General features: G+C 41.6%; 1 protein-coding gene across 1 annotated transcript in view; it reads left to right on the forward strand.

Annotated features, from left to right (window-relative positions):
• The window catches only part of SETDB2 (SET domain bifurcated histone lysine methyltransferase 2), a 554,051-nt gene that overhangs the window by 214,513 nt on the left and 316,012 nt on the right, over positions 1-23,526 (forward strand). The window contains exon 5 of the mRNA XM_053708364.1: positions 9,191-9,745. Coding sequence (XP_053564339.1) covers positions 9,191-9,745 — 555 coding nt within the window. The remainder of the gene's footprint in view (positions 1-9,190; positions 9,746-23,526) is intronic.

A 23,526-nucleotide genomic window follows, 5' to 3' on the forward strand; every position in this document is an offset into this window, starting at 1 on the left:
CCATTCTGGCGCGCAGGGCGCTATGGCTTAAGTCCTGGTCAGTAGACGTTACTTCAAATTCTAAGCTTCTTAACATCCCCTTCAAAGGACAGACCCTATTCGGGCCGGTCCTAAAGGAGATAATTTCTGATATTACTGGAGGAAAAGGTCACGCCCTTCCTCAGGATAGGTCCAATAAATTAAGGACCAAACAGAATAATTTTCGTTCATTTCGAAACTTCAAGAGTGGCGCAGCTTCAGCTTCCTCTAATGCAAAACAAGAGGGAAATTTCGCCCAGTCCAAACCAGTCTGGAGACCGAACCAGGCCTGGAACAAGGGGAAGGGGGCCAAAAAACCTGCTGCCGCCTCTAAGACAGCATGAAGGAGTAGCCCCCGATCCGGGACCGGATCTAGTAGGGGTCAGACTTTCTCTCTTCGCCCAGGCTTGGGCAAGAGACGTCCAGGATCCCTGGGCAATAGAGATTGTTTCCCAGGGATATCTTATGGACTTCAAAGGTGAGATTTCATCTCTCACAATTATCTGTAAACCAGATAAAGAGAGAGGCATTCTTACGTTGTGTTCAAGACCTACTGGTTATGGGAGTGATCCACCCAGTTCCAAGGGAGGAACAGGGGCAGGGCTTCTATTCAAATCTGTTTATAGTTCCCAAAAAAGAGGGAACTTTCAGACCAATCTTGGATCTCAAGATCCTAAACAAATTTCTCAGAGTCCCATCCTTCAAGATGGAGACTATCCAAACCATCCTCCCTATGATCCAGGAGGGTCAATATATGACTACCGTGGACTTAAAGGATGCTTATCTCCACATTCCGATTCACAGAGATCATCAGTTCCTCAGGTTCGCCTTCTTAGACAGGCATTACCAGTTTGTGGCTCTTCCCTTCGGGTTAGCCATGGCACCAAGAATCTTTACAAAGGTTCTAGGGTCCCTACTGGCGGTTCTAAGGCCACGGGGCATAGCGGTGGCTCCTTACCTAGACGACATTCTGATACAGGCATCGACTTTTCAAATTGCCAAGTCCCATACGGACATTGTTCTGGCCTTTCTGAGGTCTCACGGGTGGAAGGTGAACGAAGAAAAGAGTTCTCTCTCCCCTCTCACAAGAGTTTCCTTCCTAGGAACACTGATAGATTCAGTAGAAATTAAAAATTTTCTGACAGAGGTCAGGTTATCAAAGCTTCTAACTTCCTTCCGTGCTCTTCATTCCACTTCTCGGCCGTCAGTGGCTCAGTGTATGGAAGTAATCGGCCTAATGGTAGCGGCAATGGACATAGTTCCGTTTGCCCGCCTACATCTCAGACCACTGCAACTTTGCATGCTCAATCAGTGGAATGGGGACTACACAGATTTGTCCCCTCTGCTAAATCTGGATCAAGAGACCAGGGATTCTCTTCTCTGGTGGTTATCTCGGGTCCATCTGTCCAGGGGAATGAGTTTCCACAGGCCAGAGTGGACTATAGTGACGACAGATGCCAGCCTTCTGGGCTGGGGCGCAGTCTGGAACTCCCTGAAGGCTCAGGGTTCGTGGACTCAGGAGGAAGCCCTCCTTCCGATAAACATTCTGGAACTGAGAGCGATATTCCATGCTCTTCAGGCTTGGCCTCGACTAGCTGCGGTCAGGTTCACCAGATTTCAGTCGGACAATATCACGACTGTAGCCTATATCAACCATCAGGGGGGAACAAGAAGCCCCCTGGCAATGTTGGAGGTTTCAAAGATAATTCTATGGGCAGAGGTTCACTCTTGCCATCTCTCAGCTATCCATATCCCAGGAGTAGAGAACTGGGAGGCGGATTTTCTAAGTTGGCAGACTTTTCATCCGGGGGAGTGGGAGCTCCATCGGGAGGTATTTGCCCAGCTATGGGGCAAACCAGAACTGGATCTGATGGCGTCTCGTCAGAACGCCAAGCTTCCTTGTTACGGGTCCAGGTCAAGGGATCCCCAGGCAGCGCTGATAGATGCACTATCAGTGCCCTGTTCCTTCAGCCTGGCTTATGTGTTCCCACCATGTCCTCTCCTCCCTCGTCTGATTGCCAAGATCAAGCAGGAGAGAGCTTCGGTGATTTTGGTAGCACCTGCGTGGCCACGCAGGACTTGGTATGCAGATCTGGTGGACATGTCATCCTTTCCACCATGGACTCTGCCGCTGAGGCAGGACCTTCTACTCCAAGGTCCATTCAAACATCCAAATCTAATTTCTCTGCGGCTGACTGCTTGGAGATTGAATGCTTGATTTTATCAAAACGTTGTTTCTCCGAGTCGGTCATTGATACCTTGATTCAGGCTCGAAAGCCTGTCACCAGGAAAATCTATCATAAGATATGGTGTAAATATCTTCATTGGTGTGAATCCAAGGGTTACTCATGGAGTAAGGTCAGGATTCCTAGGATATTATCCTTTCTACAAAAAGGATTGGAGAAGGGATTGTCAGCTAGTTCCTTAAAGGGACAGATTTCTGCTCTGTCTATTCTTCTGCACAAGCAGATGTTCCAGACGTTCAGGCGTTTTGTCAGGCTTTAGTTAGAATCAGGCCTGTGTTTAAACCTGTTGCTCCGCCATGGAGTTTAAATTTAGTTCTTAAAGTTCTTTAAGGGGTTCCGTTTGAACCTCTGCATTCCATAGATATCAAGCTTTTATCTTGGAAAATTCTGTTTTTGGTAGATATCTCTTCGGCTCGAAGAGTTTCAGAGTTATCTGCCTTACAGTGTGATTCCCCTTATCTGATCTTCCATGCAGATAAGGTAGTTTTGCGTACCAAACCTGGGTTTCTTCCTAAGGTGGTATCTAATAAGAATATCAATCAGGAGATTGTAGTTCTGTCACTGTGTCCTAACCCTTCTTTAAAGAAGGAACATCTATTACACAATCTTGACGTGGTTCGTGCTTTAAAGTTTTATTTACAAGCTACTAAGGATTTTCGTAAACCATCTGCATTGTTTGTTGTCTACTCTGGACAGAGGAGAGGCCAAAAGGCTTCGGCATCTTCTCTTTCTTTTTGGCTGAGAAGCATAATCCGTTTAGCTTATGAGACTGCTGGCCAGCAGCCTCCTGAAAGAATTACAGCTCATTCCACTAGAGCGGTAGCTTCCACATGGGCTTTTAAAAATGAGGCCTCTGTTGAACAGATTTGTAAGGCGGCGACTTGGTCTTCGCTTCATACTTTTTCTAAATTCTACAAATTTGATACTTTTGCTTCCTCGGAGGCTATTTTTGGGAGAAAGGTCTTGCAGGCAGTGGTGTCTTCCGTTTAAGTCCCTGCCTTGTCCCTCCCTTCATCCGTGTCTTAAAGCTTTGGTATTGGTATCCCACAAGTAATGGATGAACCCGTGGACTGGATACACCTTACAAGAGAAAACAAAATTTTTGCTTACCTGATAAATTTCTTTCTCTTGCAGTGTATCCAGTCCACGGCCCGCCCTGTCACTTTAAGGCAGGTGTTTTTTATTTTTAAACTACAGTCACCACTGCATCCTATAGTTTCTCCTTTTTTCTTGCTTGTCTTCGGTCGAATGACTGGGGGTGGCAGTTAGGGGAGGAGCTATATAGACAGCTCTGCTGTGGGTGTCCTCTTGCAGCTTCCTGTTGGGAAGGAGAATATCCCACAAGTAATGGATGAACCCGTGGACTGGATACACCACAAGAGAAAGACATTTATCAGGTAAGCATAAATTTTGTTTTAGTTGGCTCAGAGAGGCCCAGTGATTAATCATTTGTTTATCAACATGCCTGTGTTAATTACCACATCCTCAAGATTCTGCTTGTGTTTCTCAACTAAAGTACATAATTGTGTCACCATCACTACAGGGGTCTGTGCTGAACTAACTTTATTATCAGTTCTTCTAACAGTGATCAAAAGTTTATTTGAAGTGACATTATCTCCCACAATTTGAGACAAATGTTCTCTTTTGAACTCTTAGATGTCTTAAGCTGTTAGGGGGGTGGTCTGCTGTGGCTATAGCCAAATCAATTTATATCAAGGTAGATATTCGCTAAAATTAAATATTAAATTGTGTGATACATATGTAGTTTATCCAATGCCACTCAACAATACCCTGACACATCAGACTGCCAGATAGAGAAAGCAGGATTTATCACTCCAAATGCGACACTTTTCCCCTGCTCCAGAGTCCAGTGGCAGTGTGGTTTACACCACTCCAGCAGACATTTGACGTTGCACATATTAATCTGAGGCTTGATTACAGCTGATTGGCCATGGAAATCCATGTCATGAAGCGCTGATGATAGCTTATTTTCTACGCACATTAGCACTCAACAACCCCACTCTGTGAGTTTCTGTGGTCTACCACTTTATGACTGGGCTGTTGTTTCACTTCACAATAATAGCACTTACAGTTGACCGGTGCAGATTTAGTAGAGCATAAATTTCACTAACTGACATTTGGTGAAGGTGGCATCCTATGACATTGCCATGTTTAAAATCACTGAGCTCTTCAGTCATACCCAGTGTACTACCAATCGGCTAGATTTAGTACTGAGTTGAGTTCTGCGGCCAAAGGGGGTGCGTTAGCTACGCGTGCTTTTTTCCCCCCGCACCTTTTAAATACCGCTGGTATTTAGAGTTCACAGAATGGCTGCGTTAGGCTAAAAAAAAGGAGCGTAGAGCATAATTTAACGCCACTGCAACTCTCGATACCAGCGGTGCTTACGGACGCGGCCAGCTTAAAAAACGTGCTCGTGCAGGATTCCCCCATAGAAAACAATGGGGCTGTTTAAGCTGAAAAAAAAACTAACACCTGCAAAAAAGCAGCGTTCAGCTCCTAACGCAGCCCCATTGTTTGCTATGCGGAAACACTTCCTAAGTCTGCACCTAACACCCTAACATGAACCCAGAGTCTAAACACCCCTAACCTTACACTTATTAACCCCTAATCTGCCGCCCCCTCTATCGCTGACCCCTGCATATTATTATTAACCCCTAATCTGCCGCTCCGTACACCACCGCAAGCTAGATTATAGCTATGTACCCCTAATCTGCTGCCCCTAACACCGCCGACCCCTATATTATATTTATTAACCCCTAATCTGCCCCCCTCAACGTCGCCTCCACCTGCCTACACTTATTAACCCCTAATCTGCCGAGCGGACCGCACCGCTACTATAATAAAGTTATTAACCCCTAATCCGCCTCACTCCCGCCTCAATAACCCTATAATAAATAGTATTAACCCCTCATCTGCCGATCGGAGCTCACCGCTACTCTAATAAATGTTTTAACCCCTAAAGCTAATCCTAACCTTAACACCCCCCTAAGTTAAATATAATTTTATTCTAACGAAATAAATTAACTCTTATTAAATAAATTATTCCTATTTAAATCTAAATACTTACCTGTAAAATAAACCCTAATATAGCTACAATATAAATTATAATTATATTGTAGCTATTTTAGGATTAATATTTATTTTACAGGCAACTTTGTATTTATTTTAACCAGGTACAATAGCTATTAAATAGTTAATAACTATTTAATAGTTACCTAGTTAAAATAATTACAAAATTACCTGTAAAATAAATCCTAACCTAAGTTACAATTAAACCTAACACTACACTATCAATAAATAAATTAAATAAACTACCTACAATTATCTACAATTAAACCTAACACTACACTATCAATAAATAAATTTAATACAATACCTACAAATAAATACAATTAAATAAACTAACTAAAGTACAAAAAATAAAAAAGAACTAAGTTACAAAAAATAAAAAAATATTTACAAACATTAGAAAAATATTACAACAATTTTAAACTAATTACACCTACTCTAAGCCCCCTAATAAAATAACAAAGCCCCCAAAATAAAAATATGACCTACCCTATTCTAAAATTAAAATAGAAAAGCTCTTTTACCTTACCAGCCCTGAAAAGGGCCCTTTGCGGGGCATGCCCCAAAGAATTCAGCTCTTTTGCCTGTAAAAAAAAACCATACAATACACCCCCCCCAACATTACAACCCACCACCCACATACCCCTAATCTAACCCAAACCCCCCTTAAATAAACCTAACACTAAGCCCCTGAAGATCTCCCTACCTTGTCTTCACCACACCGGGTCCCGATCTGTCCAGAAGAGCCTCCGATGTCTTGATCCAAGCCCAAGCGGGGGGCTGAAGAGTGACGTCCATCCTCGGGCTGAAGTCTTGATCCAAGCGGGTGCTGAAGAAGTACATAATCGGGATGAAGTCTTCTATGAAGCAGCATCTTCAATCTTCTTTCTTCCGGAGCCATCATCTTCCAGCCGACGCGGAACACCTTAATTCCGATTGGCTGATAGAATCCTATCAGCCAATCAGAATTCGACGGACGCCATCTTGGATGACGTCATTTAAAGGAACCGTCATTCGGCGAGTAGGCGTCGGTAGAAGAGGATGTTCCGCGTCGGCTGGATGATGATGGCTCCGGAAGAAAGAAGATTGAAGATGCTGCTTCATAGAAGACTTCATCCCGATTATGGACTTCTTCAGCGCTTGCTTGGATCAAGACTTCAGCCCGATGATGGATTTCTTCAGCCGCCGCTTGGATCCAGACTTCTGCCCGAGGATGGACGTCACTCTTCAGCCCCCCGCTTGGGCTTGGATCAAGACATCGGAGGATCTTCTGGACAGATCGGGACCCGGTGTGGTGAAGACAAGGTAGGGAGATCTTCAGGGGCTTAGTGTTAGGTTTATTTAAGGGGGGTTTGGGTTAGATTAGGGGTATGTTGGTGATGGGTTGTAATGTTGGGGGGGGCGTATTGTATGTTTTTTTTTTTTTACAGGCAAAAGAGCTGAATTCTTTGGGGCATGCCCCGCAAAGGGCCCTTTTCAGGGCTGGTAAGGTAAAAGAGCTTTTCTATTTTAATTTTAGAATAGGGTAGGTCATATTTTTATTTTGGGGGCTTTGTTATTTTATTAGGGGGCTTAGAGTAGGTGTAATTAGTTTAAAATTGTTGTAATATTTTTCTAATGTTTGTAAATATTTTTTTATTTTTTGTAACTTAGTTTATTTAATTGTATTTATTTGTAGGTATTGTATTTAATTTATTTATTGATAGTGTAGTGTTAGGTTTAATTGTAGATAATTGTAGGTAGTTTAATTTATTTATTGATAGTGTAGTGTTAGGTTTAATTGTAACTTAGGTTAGGATTTATTTTACAGGTAATTTTGTAATTATTTTAACTAGGTAACTATTAAATAGTTATTAACTATTTAATAGCTATTGTACCTGGTTAAAATAAATACAAAGTTGCCTGTAAAATAAATATTAATCCTAAAATAGCTACAATATAATTATAATTTATATTGTAGCTATATTAGGGTTTATTTTACAGGTAAGTATTTAGATTTAAATAGGAATAATTTATTTATTAAGAGTTAATTTATTTCGTTAGAATAAAATTATATTTAACTTAGGGGGGTGTTAAGGTTAGGATTAGCTTTAGGGGTTAAAAAATTTATTAGAGTAGCGGTGAGCTCCGATCGGCAGATTAGGGGTTAATACTATTTATTATAGGGTTATTGAGGCGGGAGTGAGGTGGATTAGGCGTTAATAACTTTATTATAATAGCGGCGCGGTCCGGTCGGCAGATTAGGGGTTAATAAGTGTAGGTAGGTAGCGGCGACGTTGGGGGCGGCATATTAGGGGTTAATAAATATAGGGGTCGGCGGTGTTAGGGGCAGCAGATTAGGGGTTCATAGGGATAAAGTAGGTGGCAGCGGTGTGCGGTCGGCAGATTAGGGGTTAATATGTGTAGGTAGCGGCGACGTTGGGGGCGGCATATTAGGGGTTAATAAATATAATATAGGGGTTGGCGGTGTTAGGGGCAGCAGATTAGGGGTTCATAGGGATAACGTAGGTGGCAGCGGTGTGCGGTCGGCAGATTAGGGGTTAAAAAATTTTAATAGAGTGGCGGCGATGTGGGGGGACCTCGGTTTAGGGGTACATAGGTAGTTTATGGGTGTTTAGTGTACTTTAGAGCACAGTAGTTAAGAGCTTTATAAACCGGCGTTAGCCCAGAAAGCTCTTAACTACTGACTTTTTTCTGCGGCTGGAGTTTTGTCGTTAGATTTCTAACGCTCACTTCAGCCACGACTCTAAATACCGGCGTTAGAAAGATCCCATTGAAATGATAGGATACGCAAATGGCGTAGGGGGATCTGCGGTATGGAAAAGTCGCGGCTGGAAAGTGAGCGTTAGACCCTTTCCTGACTGACTCCAAATACCAGAGGGCGGTAAAAACCAGCGTTAGGAGCCTTTAACGCTGGTTTTGACGGCTGCCGCCCAACGCTAAATCTAGCCGAATGTTTGTCTATCGATATTTCATGGCTATGAGCTGGATTTTATGCACCTGTTAGCAATGGTTGCGACTGAAACACCTGAACTCAATAATTAGCAGGGGTGTCCATATACTTGTTGACATATAGTGTATCTTGGCTTAGTTCTCCTAGGTATAACTCTTTTTAATGTCCCCTCCCTTTTTTAACTGTATGATATTATGTGACAAGATTGTTAGGTATAAGGCTTTATATTTTGGTTCATTTCTTTTTCTTTTTAAGAAGCTTGTCTTTATTTGTGAGTTGTATACAAGCTAGTCTTTATTTGTGAGTGGTATACAACTGAGTGGTATACAACTGGGTCTAGATGTTGACATCTTGATTAATATGGTTTGCTTTCCATTTTTGTTCACACAGGGATGTTGTTTAAATCTGGTCTTTCTGTTCTCCTCTAAAACTAACATTAGAAATCCCTGCTATAGAGATCTCCCCACTTTTTCCTGCTACAATAGTTCATAGTCCTGTGTTTTGCTTTCCCCTTCTTTCTCTTATTTTCAGTTATAATATCCTTGTCAATTATCACCTCTCTATACTTTGTTTCTGTCCCTCATTTTGTTGTAATTACAAAATGGATCTATGTCACACAGTTCTGTCATCCTACTTACCTTTCAGTTCCTTTGTAAGCCTGATATTACACACCATATCTGCCCAGATCTACCTCTTTACATTCCATCCCAGATGTTTTGCAGCATGGCCATACTGAAACCCTCTGGTTTTAAGCTATTTCCTTTTCATTTCTGCATTAATCTTTTAATATTTTTGTTATATATCAACTCTTAATGGTTTTGTGCACAGTCTATATGTTTTTTTTTTTAATACAAATCGTTTGCATATTTTTATCTGTTTACAGTGAAAAAGAAGCTTCGAGTCCACAACCTGAGTGTGGTAGCTTATCATTACTTTCTACAGGATCACCAGTTGCTTTTCATAAGCACACTTGCAATGAATCATGCCTTTCTGAAGTTAAACCATTTATCTTTAATAAAAACCCAATGAAGTTTCCAATTTTGTGTCAGTTCCAAAGGAGGCATGGGAAGACGAACTGCCTCTCAAGGGAACTTGATGTCATTTACAAAGCCCCCTGTGGGAGGAGTCTTCGAAACTTTGAAGAGGTGCGTTCTTATCTCTTTGAAACAAAGTGCAATTTTTTATCTGTGGACAACTTTTCTTTTAGTACCTTTCTCCAGCTAGATAGAAATACGCCGCAAGGCCAAGTTTTTGCTCAAGACTGTGATATAAGCAAGGATGCTGAGACAGTGCCAGTCTCATTCTGCAATGAAATTGATAACACCAAGCTGTCTTCTTTTAAGTACAGAAAGTCCCCGTGGCCCAGTGGATATTCCATCAATAATTACAATGACATTTTTGTTGACTCATGCAGCTGTACTGATGGCTGCTTGGATGTGTAAGTAATGCTTTATCCATAACTTATCATATTGAAATATATGCAGATGCTATGCAGGCCCCCAGTATATACTTTTATAAAAAAAAAAAATCTGTAGATTTGCATTAAAGGGATAGGTCAAAATTTAAATGTGCACAAATGCATTTCTATTTAAAATAGAAACATTTTTGCAATATACTTCTATTAGCAAAAATGCTTCTAGTAAAAGTTATTATCGTTTTTCAGCGGCATACACACATATGCTGTGAGGGCCCGTGCACCAGTATTCAAGCTGAGAGAGCTGGCAGTGGTGTGTATTGTCCTAGTGAAGTGCGTTGTACAAGCAACTGCTGATTTTCTGAGCAGGTGTAGTGTTTGAATACTGGTGCACTTTCCCTCACAGCATATGTGCGCATGCCACTGAAGTGACTGGAATTTTAATGCATTAACACCGTGCTTACTGCAATTGTTTTCACTTGCCAAATTGCCCCCAACATTTGCTGTATTTGGAGGAGCCGGTACAGACTTTTGTAGAGAAGGCTAGTCATTCATTTTGTTAAAAAATAAAAAACTATCACTGTTTTCCAGTTCCTTATCTGTTCTCCCTGCTGTGGCCAATTAATGACAGACAATTTTCAGCATTACGCTTGTTAAACCTACAAAGTCCAAGAAGAAGGCAGCACCACATATATATATAAAAAAAATCTTCTTTATTCCATCAACCATGAGCAGGTAAAAACAGCAAGACTACGTTTCGGGTCACAAACCCTTAGTCATGTCTATAATGTAATGTAACACATCACCTTAAATACCTTTAAACAGATGTGTAGCTCCTCCCATCATTACTTTAATTGTCAAAAAAAATTCCGGGGGGAGGGGGGGAGCTCCCCATACGGGTATATAACTATACTTACATCACACAAATTTAAAAATTTACAAAAAGGAGACCAGAATGTAGCCTACAAAACAGGTTTAAATCATAATCTCTGTTCATTTCCTTTGGGGTTAATGAATCCAGTTTGTATATCCCCTCCTTTTTAACAGGGTTTCCCTATTCTGTCCCCTTCTAGGGGGGTGCCTAATCTATTATTTGGAATCTCAACTGAGAAATTGAGTGTTCAGCCTCCAAAAATTGGCACCCCACAGGTGCATCAAGATAATTCCTTCTAATGCTAGATTTGTGTTGCACAATTCTATCTCGTACCCTTTGGGTCGTCTTGCCAATATAAATTTTTGGCACATGGACATTTAATTAAAGGGACACTAAACCCAATTTTTTTCTTTCATGATTCAGATAGAGCATGCAATTTTAAGCAATTTTCTAATTTACTCCTATTATCAATTTTTCTGCCTTCTCTTGCTATCTTTATTTGAAAAAGGCATCTAAGCTAAGGAGCCAGCACACTTTTGGTTCAGACCATGGACAGCACTTGTTTATTCGTGCTGTCTAATCAGCAAGGACAACCCAGGTTGTTCACCAAAAATGGGCCGGCATCTAAACTTACATTCTTGCTTTTCAAATAAACATACAAAGAGAATGAAGAAAATTTAAAAATAGGAGTAAATTTGAAAGGTGCTTAAAATTGCATGCTCTATCTGAATCAAGAAAAAATGTGGGTTCAGTGTCCATTTAAGCATACCACAAATGTAGCATTACAGGTAAAGTAACCATTGATACCATATTTTTTGCCAGTGAAAGGATGGTAAAAACTATCACCCTTGATCAGACTGCCACAACTAGAACAGCCTAAACAAGGGAAACAGCCCTTCCTTTGAGTTGATAAATAGCCCATCATATTTCTTTTTAGGCTACCAACATCAGCCTTTACCAATAAATTCCTCAAAGTTGATGGGCGAGTATACGCTGGCATAGGGGCATTTACAAAGTTTTCTACCCCTGGATTACAATCCTTTACTATATGCCAATGGCGTCTTATAATACGTTGGATCATAGGACTAAAAAAATTGCATTCTGATACAAAAACCATCCTTTCTAATTGGCTTTTTTTCTTTTAAAGTTTAAGGGCCTCACTCCATTCTATTTTCTTGACTTCGTTCACACTTTCATTGACCAGTTTAGCCGGATACCCTCTATCTATGAAACGTTTACCCTCATTCATCAGCCTTGTGTCAACCAACCCCTCATCCTTAACAATTCTCCTTACTCACATTGGGCTTTCTATCTTAATATGGGAAGAGTCCACAGCTGCATTCCTTACTTGTGGACAAAGGTTTAAATACCTCCCCCACTTCCTCATAACCCTGATCATTCTTTTCCTTTCGTCACAGGAGGTTGGCAGAGAAGATTTCGGAGTAGTCTCTTATGGAGGGTAGTACGCTTTGAGATGGGACTGGAGTTTTAAATAGTAAGTAGTCCTGTCAGCCTCTCAGTGAGTGCAGGGAGAGTCTTTCTGCGAAACCATCCCGACTCATATTAACAGCTCCATAAGCAATCAGCGTTGACGAATTTCGCTGCCTGCTTTCTTCACTCAAACCCATGTCAGAAGCGATGCTACTATCTGTCACACTTGAAGGGCCGTGTTCCTGTTCCACAGCGTAGATTCTGGTAAGATTTTTTCATATTTTATACATGTATGATAACGCAAGAAGACAGGGTCACAGTGTGACTCCTTTTATCTGTATAGAATCGTTGCCTTTGGTCTAGCTAATGAAATTTTTCGAAGAGTCGACCATTCGGAATATCTCCTCTGTCTTCTTCAATCCTATGGATGGCAGATAATCTATAGAGAGTTCTCTTTTATCAAGTACCAGGATAGAATTCTCGGGTACTATAATAGTCTCCATAGACATGAGAATATTTCTAACAAACCAGAGCCGTTGTAAGCTAGCTTCATAATGTCTTGCCCTCCAGATCTCCTTAAGGCCATCTGTGGCTTGGTGTATGGAGGTGGTTGGTCTCATGGTGTCCAGCTTGGACATCATTTCCCTTGCAAGGTTTCACCTCAGACTGTTGTAACTGCGCATGCTGAACGAGTGGAACGGCTATCATTCGGATCTGTCTCAACAAATTTTTCTCTTGGTTATTTTGTCCGGATCACTTGTCCTGAGGGACGTCGGTCTCAAGACCATCCTGGGTGATTGTGACTATGATTGCGAGTCTGTCATGATGGGGAGCTGTTTGGGGTGCCAGGAAGGCACAGGGCCTCTGGTCTCAGGAGGTAAAGCTCCCTCCTGATTTCATTTTGGATCTTCGGCAATATACTATTCTCTGAAGGCTTGGCCTCTGCTGGGTTCGTCCCAGTTAATCAAATTCCAATCAAACAATATATCCTTGGTGGCTTACATCAACCATCAGGGGGGAATGAGAAGCTCCCTAGTTTTGAGGGAAGTATCTTGGATTCTGGTGTGGGGGAGACTCGCATTTGTTTGCTTTCAGCGATCCACATTCTGGGTGTGGACAACTGGGAAGCGGATTTCCTCAGCAGACAATACTTCATCCGGGAGAATGGTCTCTCCATCCCGAGTGTTTGCAGAAGGAAGATCTTATAGCGTCTCAATACCAAGCTACCCAGATAGGGGTCGACGTACAGGGATCCTCAGACGGAGCTAACAGATGCATCAGCGGTGTCATGGAGGATCAACCTAATTTATCCTTTCCGACCGTTACCACTGCTTCCTAGTGTAATGGCTCGAGTCAAGCAGGCATCAGTGATACGGACTGCTCCGTCTTGGCTGCGATGGATATGGTTCGCAGATCTAGTGGGGATGTCATAATCTCCTTCGTGGAAGTTACCTTGTCGCAGGGATCTGCTGACCAAGGTCTCTTTGTTCATCAATGTCTAGATTCTCTGAGGCTGACTGCGTGGAGATTGAACGCTTAGTCCTAGCCAAGAGAGAGCTTTATGAGAGAGTTATTTCTTTCATGTTATTGGCAAGAGTCCATGAGCTAGTGACTTATGGGATATACAATCCTACCAGGAGGGGCAAAGTTTCCCAAACCTCAAAATGCCTATAAATACACCCCTCACCATACCCACAATTCAGTTTTACAAACTTTGCCTCCTATGGAGGTGGTGAAGTAAGTTTGTGCTAAGATTTCTACGTTGACATGCGCCTCTCAGCATTTTGAAGCCCGATTCCTCTCAGAGTACAGCGAATGTCAGAGGGATGTGAAGGGAGTATCACCTATTGAATGCAATGGTCTTCCTAACAGGGATCTTTCTTTCATGTAATTGGCAAGAGTCCATGAGCTAGTGACGTATGGGATATACAATCCTACCAGGAGGGGCAAAGTTTCGCAAACCTCAAAATGCCTATAAATTCACCCCTCACCACACCCACTATTCAGTTTTACAAACTTTGCCTCCTATGGAGGTGGTGAAGTAAGTTTGTGCTAAGATTTCTACGTTGATATGCGCTTCTCAGCATTTTGAAGCCCGATTCCTCTCAGAGTACAGCGAATGTCAGAGGGACGTGAAGGGAGTATCACTTATTGAATACAATGATTTCCCTAATGGGGGTCTATTTCATAGGTTCTCTTTTATCGGTCGTAGAGATTCATCTCCTACATCCCTTTTCAGATCGACGATATACTCTCAATTTACCATTACCTCTACTGATAACTGTTTTAGTACTGGTTTGGCTATCTGCTATATGTGAATAGGTGTCTTTTGGTAAGTATGTTTTTTATTACTTAAGACACCTCAGCTATGGTTTGGCACTTTATGCATTTATATAAAGTTCTAAATATATGTATTGTACTTATATTTCTCTTGTTAAGTGTATCCAGTCCACGGATCATCCATTACTTATGGGATATTAACTCCTCCCCAACAGGAAGTGCAAGAGGATTCACCCAGCAGAGCTGCTATATAGCTCCTCCCCTAACTGCCATTCCCAGTCATTCTCTTGCACCCAACGAATAGATAGGATGTGTGAGAGGACTGTGGTGATTATACTTAGTTTCATACCTTCAATCAAAAGTTTGTTATTTTATAATAGCACCGGAGTGTGTTATTCCTTCTCTGGTAGAATTTGAAGAAGAATCTACCTGAGTTTTTCTATGATTTTAGCCGGAGTAGTTAAGATCATATTGCTGTTTCTCGGCCATCTGAGGAGAGGTAAACTTCAGATCAGGGGACAGCGGGCAGATTAATCTGCAAAGAGGTATGTAGCAGCTTATTATTTTCTGACAATGGAATTGATGAGAAAATTCTGCCATACCGATATAATGTAAACTCAGCCTTAAATGCAGTAGCAGCAACTGGTATCAGGCTGTCATGTATGTATATTTTACACTTCAGTATTCTGGGGAATGGCACTTCACTGGAATTATACTGTATGCATAAAACTTTAGCCTAATTTGCAGGGACTAGCAACAGGCTTTTTAATAACACTCAATTTATTAATGTTAAACGTTTTTTGCTGGCATGTAAAATCGTTTAATTTTCTGAGGTACTGGGTGAAAAAATGTTTTGGGCACTATTTTTTTCCACTTGGCAGTCGTTTTATTTAATTTATGACAGTTTACTGATCTCTCTCACTGTTATGTGTGAGGGGGAGGGGCCTTTTTTGGTGCTTTTGCTACGCATCAAAAAATTCAGTCAGAAGTTTATTGTCTTCCCTGCATGATCCGGTTCATCTCTACAGAACTCAGGGGTCTTCAAAACTTGTTTTGAGGGAGGTAATCACTCACAGCAGAGCTGTGAGATTGTAGTTGACTGTGATAAAAAAACGTTTATTTCTGTATTTTTTTATTTTTTTTTTCTGCTATCAGGGTTAGTTATCCTTTGCTAATGGGAGCAATCCTTTGCTAAAATTGTGTTTTTTACAAAGATTTGATGCTATAACTTTTCAGTTTATTAATTTTCAACTGTCATAACTTTTTCTGTGCTTCTTATAGGCACAGTACGTTTTCATATTATAGTAAATTACTTGAAAAGTATTTCCAAGTTGCTAGTTTATTTGCTAGTGTGTTAAACATGTCTGATTCAGAGGAAGATATCTGTGCTATATGTGCTAAAGCCAAAGTGGAGCCCAATAGAAATTTATGTACTAACTGTATTGATGCTACTTTAAATAAAAGTCAATCTGTACAAATTGAACATATTTCACCAAACAACGAGAGAGAGTTATGCCGACTAACTCGCCTCACGTGTCAGTACCTGCATCTCCCGCTCGGGAGGTGCGTGATATTGTAGCGCCGAGTACATCTGGGCGGCCATTACAAATCACATTACAGGATATGGCTACTGTTATGACTGAAGTTTTGGCTAAATTACCAGAACTAAGAGGTAAGCGTGATCACTCTGGGGTGAGAACAGAGTGCGCTGATAATATTAGGGCCATGTCAGACACTGCGTCACAATTTGCAGAACATGAGGACGGAGAGCTTCATTCTGCGGGTGACGGTTCTGATCCAAACAAACTGGATTCAGATATTTCAAATTTTAAATTTAAGCTGGAAAACCTCCGTGTATTACTAGGGGAGGTGTTAGCGGCTCTGAATGATTGTAACACAGTTGCAATACCAGAGAAAATGTGTAGGTTGGATAAATATTTTGCGGTACCGGCGAGTACTGACGTTTTTCCTATACCTAAGAGACTTACTGAAATTGTTACTAAGGAGTGGGATAGACCCGGTGTGCCGTTCTCACCCCCTCCGATATTTAGAAAGATGTTTCCAATAGACGCCACCACACGGGACTTATGGCAAACGGTCCCTAAGGTGGAGGGGGCAGTTTCTACTTTAGCTAAGCGTACCACTATCCCGGTGGAGGATAGCTGTGCCTTTTCAGATCCAATGGATAAAAAGTTAGAGGGTTACCTTAAGAAAATGTTTGTTCAACAAGGTTTTATATTGCAACCTCTTGCATGCATTGCGCCTGTCACGGCTGCAGCAGCATTTTGGTTTGAGTCTCTGGAAGAGACACTTGAATCAGCTCCATTAGATGAGATTACACACAAGCTTAAAGCCCTTAAGTTAGCTAACTCATTTATTTCAGATGCCGTAGTACATTTAACTAAACTTACGGCTAAGAATTCCGGATTCGCCATTCAGGCACGCAGAGCACTGTGGCTAAAATCCTGGTCAGCTGACGTTACTTCTAAATCTAAATTGCTTAATATACCTTTCAAAGGGCAGACCTTATTCGGGCCCGGGTTGAAAGAAATTATCGCTGACATTACAGGAGGTAAAGGCCATGCCCTGCCTCAAGACAGAGCCAAACCTAAGGCTAGACAGTCTAATTTTCGTTCCTTTCGTAATTTCAAAGCAGGAGCAGCATCAACTTCCTCTGCACCAAAACAGGAAGGAGCTGTTGCTCGCTACAGACAAGGCTGGAGACCTAACCAGTCCTGGAACAAGGGCAAGCAGGCCAGGAAACCTGCTGCTGCCCCTAAGACAGCATGAATCGAGGGCCCCCGATCCGGGAACGGATCTAGTGGGGGGCAGACTTTCTCTCTTCGCCCAGGCTTGGGCAAGAGATGTCCAGGATCCCTGGGCGTTAGAGATCATATCTCAGGGATACCTTCTAGACTTCAAATTCTCTCCCCCAAGAGGGAGATTTCATCTGTCAAGGTTGTCAACAAACCAAATAAAGAAAGAGGCGTTTCTACGCTGCGTACAAGATCTTTTATTAATGGGAGTGATCCATCCGGTTCCGCGGTCGGAACAAGGACAAGGGTTTTACTCAAATCTGTTTGTGGTTCCCAAAAAAGAGGGAACTTTCAGGCCAATCTTGGATTTAAAGATCCTAAACAAATTCCTAAGAGTTCCATCGTTCAAAATGGAAACTATTCGGACAATTTTACCCATGATCCAAAAGGGTCAGTACATGACCACAGTGGATTTAAAGGATGCTTACCTTCACATACCGATTCACAAAGATCATTACCGGTATCTAAGGTTTGCCTTTCTAGACAGGCATTACCAGTTTGTAGCTCTTCCATTCGGATTGGCTACGGCTCCGAGAATCTTCACAAAGGTTCTGGGTGCTCTTCTGGCGGTACTAAGACCGCGAGGAATTGCGGTAGCTCCGTACCTAGACGACATTCTGATACAAGCTTCAAGCTTTCAAACTGCCAAGTCTCATACAGAGTTAGTACTGGCATTTCTAAGGTCGCATGGATGGAAGGTGAACGAAAAGAAGAGTTCTCTCTTTCCACTCACAAGAGTTCCCTTCTTGGGGACTCTTATAGATTCTGTAGAAATGAAGATTTACCTGACAGAAGACAGGTTAACAAAGCTTCAAAATGCATGCCGTGTCCTTCATTCCATTCAACACCCGTCAGTAGCTCAATGCATGGAGGTGATCGGCTTAATGGTAGCAGCAATGGACATAGTACCCTTTGCACGTCTACATCTCAGACCGCTGCAATTGTGCATGCTAAGTCAGTGGAATGGGGATTACTCAGACTTGTCCCCTACTCTGAATCTGGATCAAGAGACCAGAAATTCTCTTCTATGGTGGCTTTCTCGGCCACATCTGTCCAGGGGGATGCCATTCAGCAGGCCGGACTGGACAATTGTAACAACAGACGCCAGCCTACTAGGTTGGGGCGCTGTCTGGAATTCTCTGAAGGCTCAGGGACAATGGAATCAGGAGGAGAGTCTCCTACCAATAAACATTCTGGAATTGAGAGCAGTTCTCAATGCCCTTCTGGCTTGGCCCCAGTTAACAACTCGGGGGTTCATCAGGTTTCAGTCGGACAACATCACGACTGTAGCTTACATCAACCATCAGGGAGGGACAAGAAGCTCCCTAGCAATGATGGAAGTATCAAAGATAATTCGCTGGGCAGAGTCTCACTCTTGCCACCTGTCAGCAATCCACATCCCGGGAGTGGAGAACTGGGAGGCGGATTTCTTAAGTCGTCAGACTTTTCATCTGGGGGAGTGGGAACTTCATCCGGAGGTCTTTGCCCAAATACTTCGACGTTGGGGCAAACCAGAGATAGATCTCATGGCGTCTCGACAGAACGCCAAGCTTCCTCGTTACGTGTCCAGATCAAGGGATCCGGGAGCAGTTCTGATAGATGCTTTGACAGCACCTTGGACCTTCGGGATGGCTTATGTGTTTCCACCCTTCCCGATGCTTCCTCGATTGATTGCCAGAATCAAACAGGAGAGAGCATCAGTGATTCTAATAGCGCCTGCATGGCCACGCAGGACTTGGTATGCAGATCTAGTGGACATGTCATCCTGTCCACCTTGGTCGCTACCTCTGAAACAGGACCTTCTGATCCAGGGTCCCTTCAAACATCAAAATCTAATTTCTCTGAAGCTGACTGCTTGGAAATTGAACGCTTGATTTTATCAAAACGTGGTTTTTCTGAGTCAGTTATTGATACCTTAATACAGGCTAGGAAGCCTGTTACCAGAAAGATTTACCATAAGATATGGCGCAAATACTTATATTGGTGCGAATCCAAGAGTTACTCATGGAGTAAGGTTAGGATTCCGAGGATATTGTCTTTTCTACAAGAAGGTTTAGAAAAGGGTTTATCCGCTAGTTCCTTAAAGGGACAGATTTCAGCTCTGTCCATTCTTTTACACAAACGTCTGTCAGAAGTTCCGGACGTTCAAGCTTTTTGTCAGGCTTTAGCTAGGATCAAGCCTGTGTTTAAAACTGTTGCTCCACCATGGAGTTTCAACTTAGTTCTTAATGTTTTACAGGGGGTTCCGTTTGAACCCCTTCATTCCATTGATATCAAGTTGTTATCTTGGAAAGTTCTGTTTTTAATGGCGATTTCCTCGGCTCGAAGAGTCTCTGAGTTATCTGCCTTACATTGTGATTCTCCTTATCTGATTTTTCATTCAGACAAGGTAGTTCTGCGTACTAAACCTGGGTTCCTACCTAAGGTGGTCACTAACAGGAATATCAATCAAGAGATTGTGGTTCCATCTTTGTGTCCTAATCCTTCTTCGAAAAAGGAACGTCTGCTACACAATCTAGATGTAGTCCGTGCCCTGAAATTTTATCTACAGGCAACTAAGGATTTTCGACAAACGTCTTCCCTGTTTGTCATTTATTCTGGTCAGAGGAGAGGTCAAAAAGCTTCGGCTACCTCTCTCTCCTTTTGGCTTCGTAGCATAATACGGTTAGCCTATGAGACTGCTGGACAGCAGCCTCCTGAAAGAATTACAGCACATTCTACTAGAGCTGTGGCTTCCACTTGGGCCTTTAAGAATGAGGCTTCTGTTGAACAGATTTGCAAGGCTGCAACTTGGTCTTCTCTTCATACTTTTTCCAAATTTTACAAATTTGACACTTTTGCTTCTTCGGAGGCTGTTTTTGGGAGAAAGGTTCTTCAGGCAGTGGTTCCTTCCGTATAAAGAGCCTGCCTGTCCCTCCCGTCATCCGTGTACTTTAGCTTTGGTATTGGTATCCCATAAGTAATGGATGATCCGTGGACTGGATACACTTAACAAGAGAAAACATAATTTATGCTTACCTGATAAATTTATTTCTCTTGTAGTGTATCCAGTCCACGGCCCGCCCTGTCACTTTAAGGCAGGTAATTTTTCCATTAAACTACAGTCACCACTGCACCCTATGGTTTTCCTTTCTCTGCATATTTTCGGTCGAATGACTTGTAATGGCAGTTAGGGGAGGAGCTATATAGCAGCTCTGCTGGGTGAATCCTCTTGCACTTCCTGTTGGGGAGGAGTTAATATCCCATAAGTAATGGATGATCCGTGGACTGGATACACTACAAGAGAAATAAATTTATCAGGTAAGCATAAATTATGTTTTGCCATGAGTCAGGTTCATGTATTTCCTTCTGCAGACTGTCAGTTTCATATTTGGGGAATATGAACATTTTTTTAAGAAATGTATTTCTTACCTAGGGTTTAGTCTTTTTTTCAATTGACTACTTCTTGCAAATTGCGGGTGGTATTAGGCCCGCGGGTGCGTCAAATGCTAAACTTTATTGCGTCATTCTTGGCGCGAAAATATTTTTGGCGTGAAAAAATACGTCTATGACGCAACTTCGTCATACTTGACGCCGAGACCTTTCACACGGTTGCGTCATTAGTGACGCGAGTGTGTCATTTCCGGTTATTTTTGGTGCCAAAAAGGTTTGTTACGTTGTGCGTCATACTTGGCGCCAAACTTTTTCATTATTTCAATACCCCATTGATGTTTGCCTCTTGCCTTTTTCTCTATCAGAGGGCTATGCTATTTGCATTTTTTCCCATTGCTGAAACTGTCATATAAGGAAATAGATCATTTTGCTTTATATGTTGTTTTTTCTCTTACATTTTGCAAGATGTCTCAATCTGATCCTGCCTCAGAAGTTTCTGCTGGAACATTGCTGCCTGACATCGGTTCTACCAAAGCTAAGTGCATTTGTTGTAAAATTGTAGAAATTATTTCGCCGAATGTCATTTGTAATAGTTGTCATGATAAACTTTTACATGCAGATAGTGTATCCATCATTATTAGTAATTTGCCACTTGCAGTTCCTTAAACTTCTAATGTGCATGATATACCTGTAAATTTTAAAGAATTTTTCTGATTCTATCCTGAAGGCTTTGTCTGCATTTCCACCTTCTAATAAATGTAAAAGGTCTTTTAAAACTTCTCATTTAGTTGATGAAATTTCAAATGACCAACAACATAATAATTTATCCTCTTCTGATGAGGATCTATCTGATACAGAAGATCCTTCCTCAGACATTGACACTGACAAATCTACTTATTTATTTAAAATAGAGTATATGCGCTATTTATTAAAAGAAGTGTTAATTACTTTGGATATTGAGGTAACCAGTCCTCTTGACATTCATTCTAATAAACGTTTAAATGCTGTTTCTCTTGTAAGGTGTATCCAGTCCACGGATCATCCATTACTTGTGGGATTTTCTCATTCCCAACAGGAAATTGCAAGAGGACACCCACAGCAGAGCTGTAATATAGCTCCTCCCCTAACTGTCATAGCCAGTCATTCGCTTGCAACTCTCAACAAGCTAGGATGTTGTAGGAGAGAGTGGTTAAATATAGTTAGTTTATTTTCTTCAATCAAAAGTTTGTTATTTTTAAATAGTACCGGAGTTGTGCTATTTTATCTCAGGCAGTAAATAGAAGAAGAATCTGCCTGAGGTTTCTATGATCTTAGCAGGTTGTAACTAAGATCCATTGCTATTCTCACATATGTCTGCGGGGATTACACAGATGAGGTAACTTCAGCGAGAGAATGGTGTGCAGTTTATTCTGCTATCAGGTATGTGCAGTTATAATTTTTTCTAGAGATGGAAAACACTAGAAAATGCTGCTGATACCGGATTAATTTAAGTTAAGCCTGAATACAGTGATTTAATAACGACTGGTATCATGCTTACTCCCAGGGGTAATACCCTTATGATATTGCAATATAAACGTTTGCTGGCATGTTTAATCGTTTTTATATATGCATTGGTGATAAAACTTTATTGGGGCCTAGTTTTTTCCACATGGCTGGCTTAAATTTTGACTAGAAACAGTTTTACTGAGGCTTTCCACTGTTATAGTATAAAAGTTACAGTTGGTGCAGTTAAAATTACAAACTGTGACATCCAGCTTCCCTCAGGAGTCCCCTGTATGCTATAGGACATATCTAAAGGGCTCAAAGGCTTTCCAAAGTCGTTTATTGGGGAAGGTAGGACCACAGCTTGCTGTGGCAGTTGGTTATGACTGTTAAAAAAAAACAAACAAAAAACAACAACAAAAAAAAGTCTATTTCGTTTTTTTTATCCGTTTTTTGAACTAAGGGGTTAATCATCCATTTGCAAGTGGATGCAATGCTCTGCTAGCCTATTACATACACTGTAAAAATTTTGTTTGATTTACTGCATTTTTTCACTGTTTTTCAAATTCTGACAAAATTTGTTTCTCTTAAAGGCACAGTACCGTTTTTTATATTTGCTTGTTAACTTGATTTAAAGTGTTTTCCAAGCTTGCTAGTCTCATTGCTAATCTGTATAAACATGTCTGACATAGAAGAAACTCCTTGTTCATTATGTTTAAAAGCCATGGTGGAACCCCCTCTTAGAATGTGTACCAAATGTACTGATTTCATTTTATGCAATAAAGATCATATTCTGTTTTTAAAAAAAGTATCACCAGAGGAATTTGACGAGGGGAAAGTTATGCCGACTAACTCTCCCCACGTGTGAGACCCTTTGACTCCCGCCCAAGGGACTCACGCTCAAATGGCGCCAAGTACATCTAGGGCGCCCGTAGCGTTTACTTTACAAGACATGGCGGCAGTCATGGATAATACACTGTCAGCGGTATTAGCCAGACTACCTGAACTTAGAGGTTAGCGAGATAGCTCTGGGGTGAGACAAAATGCAGAGCATACTGACGCTTTAAGAACCATGTCTGATACTGCCTCACAATATGCAGAAGCTGAGGAAGGAGAGCTTCAGTCAGTGGGTGATGTTAATGACTCAGGAAAGATACCTGATTCTAATATTTCTACATTTAAATTTAAGCTTGAACACCTCCGCGTGTTACTTAGGGAGGTTTTAGCTGCTCTGAATGACTGTGATACCATTGCAGTGCCAGATAAATTTTGTAGACTGGATAAATGCTTTGCAGTGCCGGTGTGTACTGATGTTTTTCCAATACCTAAAAGGTTTACAGAAATTATTAATAAGGAATGGGATAGACCAGGTGTGCCGTTCTCTTCCCCTCCTATTTTTAGAAAAATGTTTTCCAATAGACGCCACCACACGGGACTTATGGCAGACAGTCCCTAAGGTGGAGGGAGCAGTTTCTACTCTAGCAAAGCGTACTACTATCCCTGTCGAGGACAGTTGTGCTTTTTTAGAGCCAATGGATAAAAAATTAGAT

The sequence above is a fragment of the Bombina bombina genome, chromosome 3, assembly GCF_027579735.1.
Source record: "Bombina bombina isolate aBomBom1 chromosome 3, aBomBom1.pri, whole genome shotgun sequence".
NCBI lineage: Eukaryota > Metazoa > Chordata > Amphibia > Anura > Bombinatoridae > Bombina > Bombina bombina.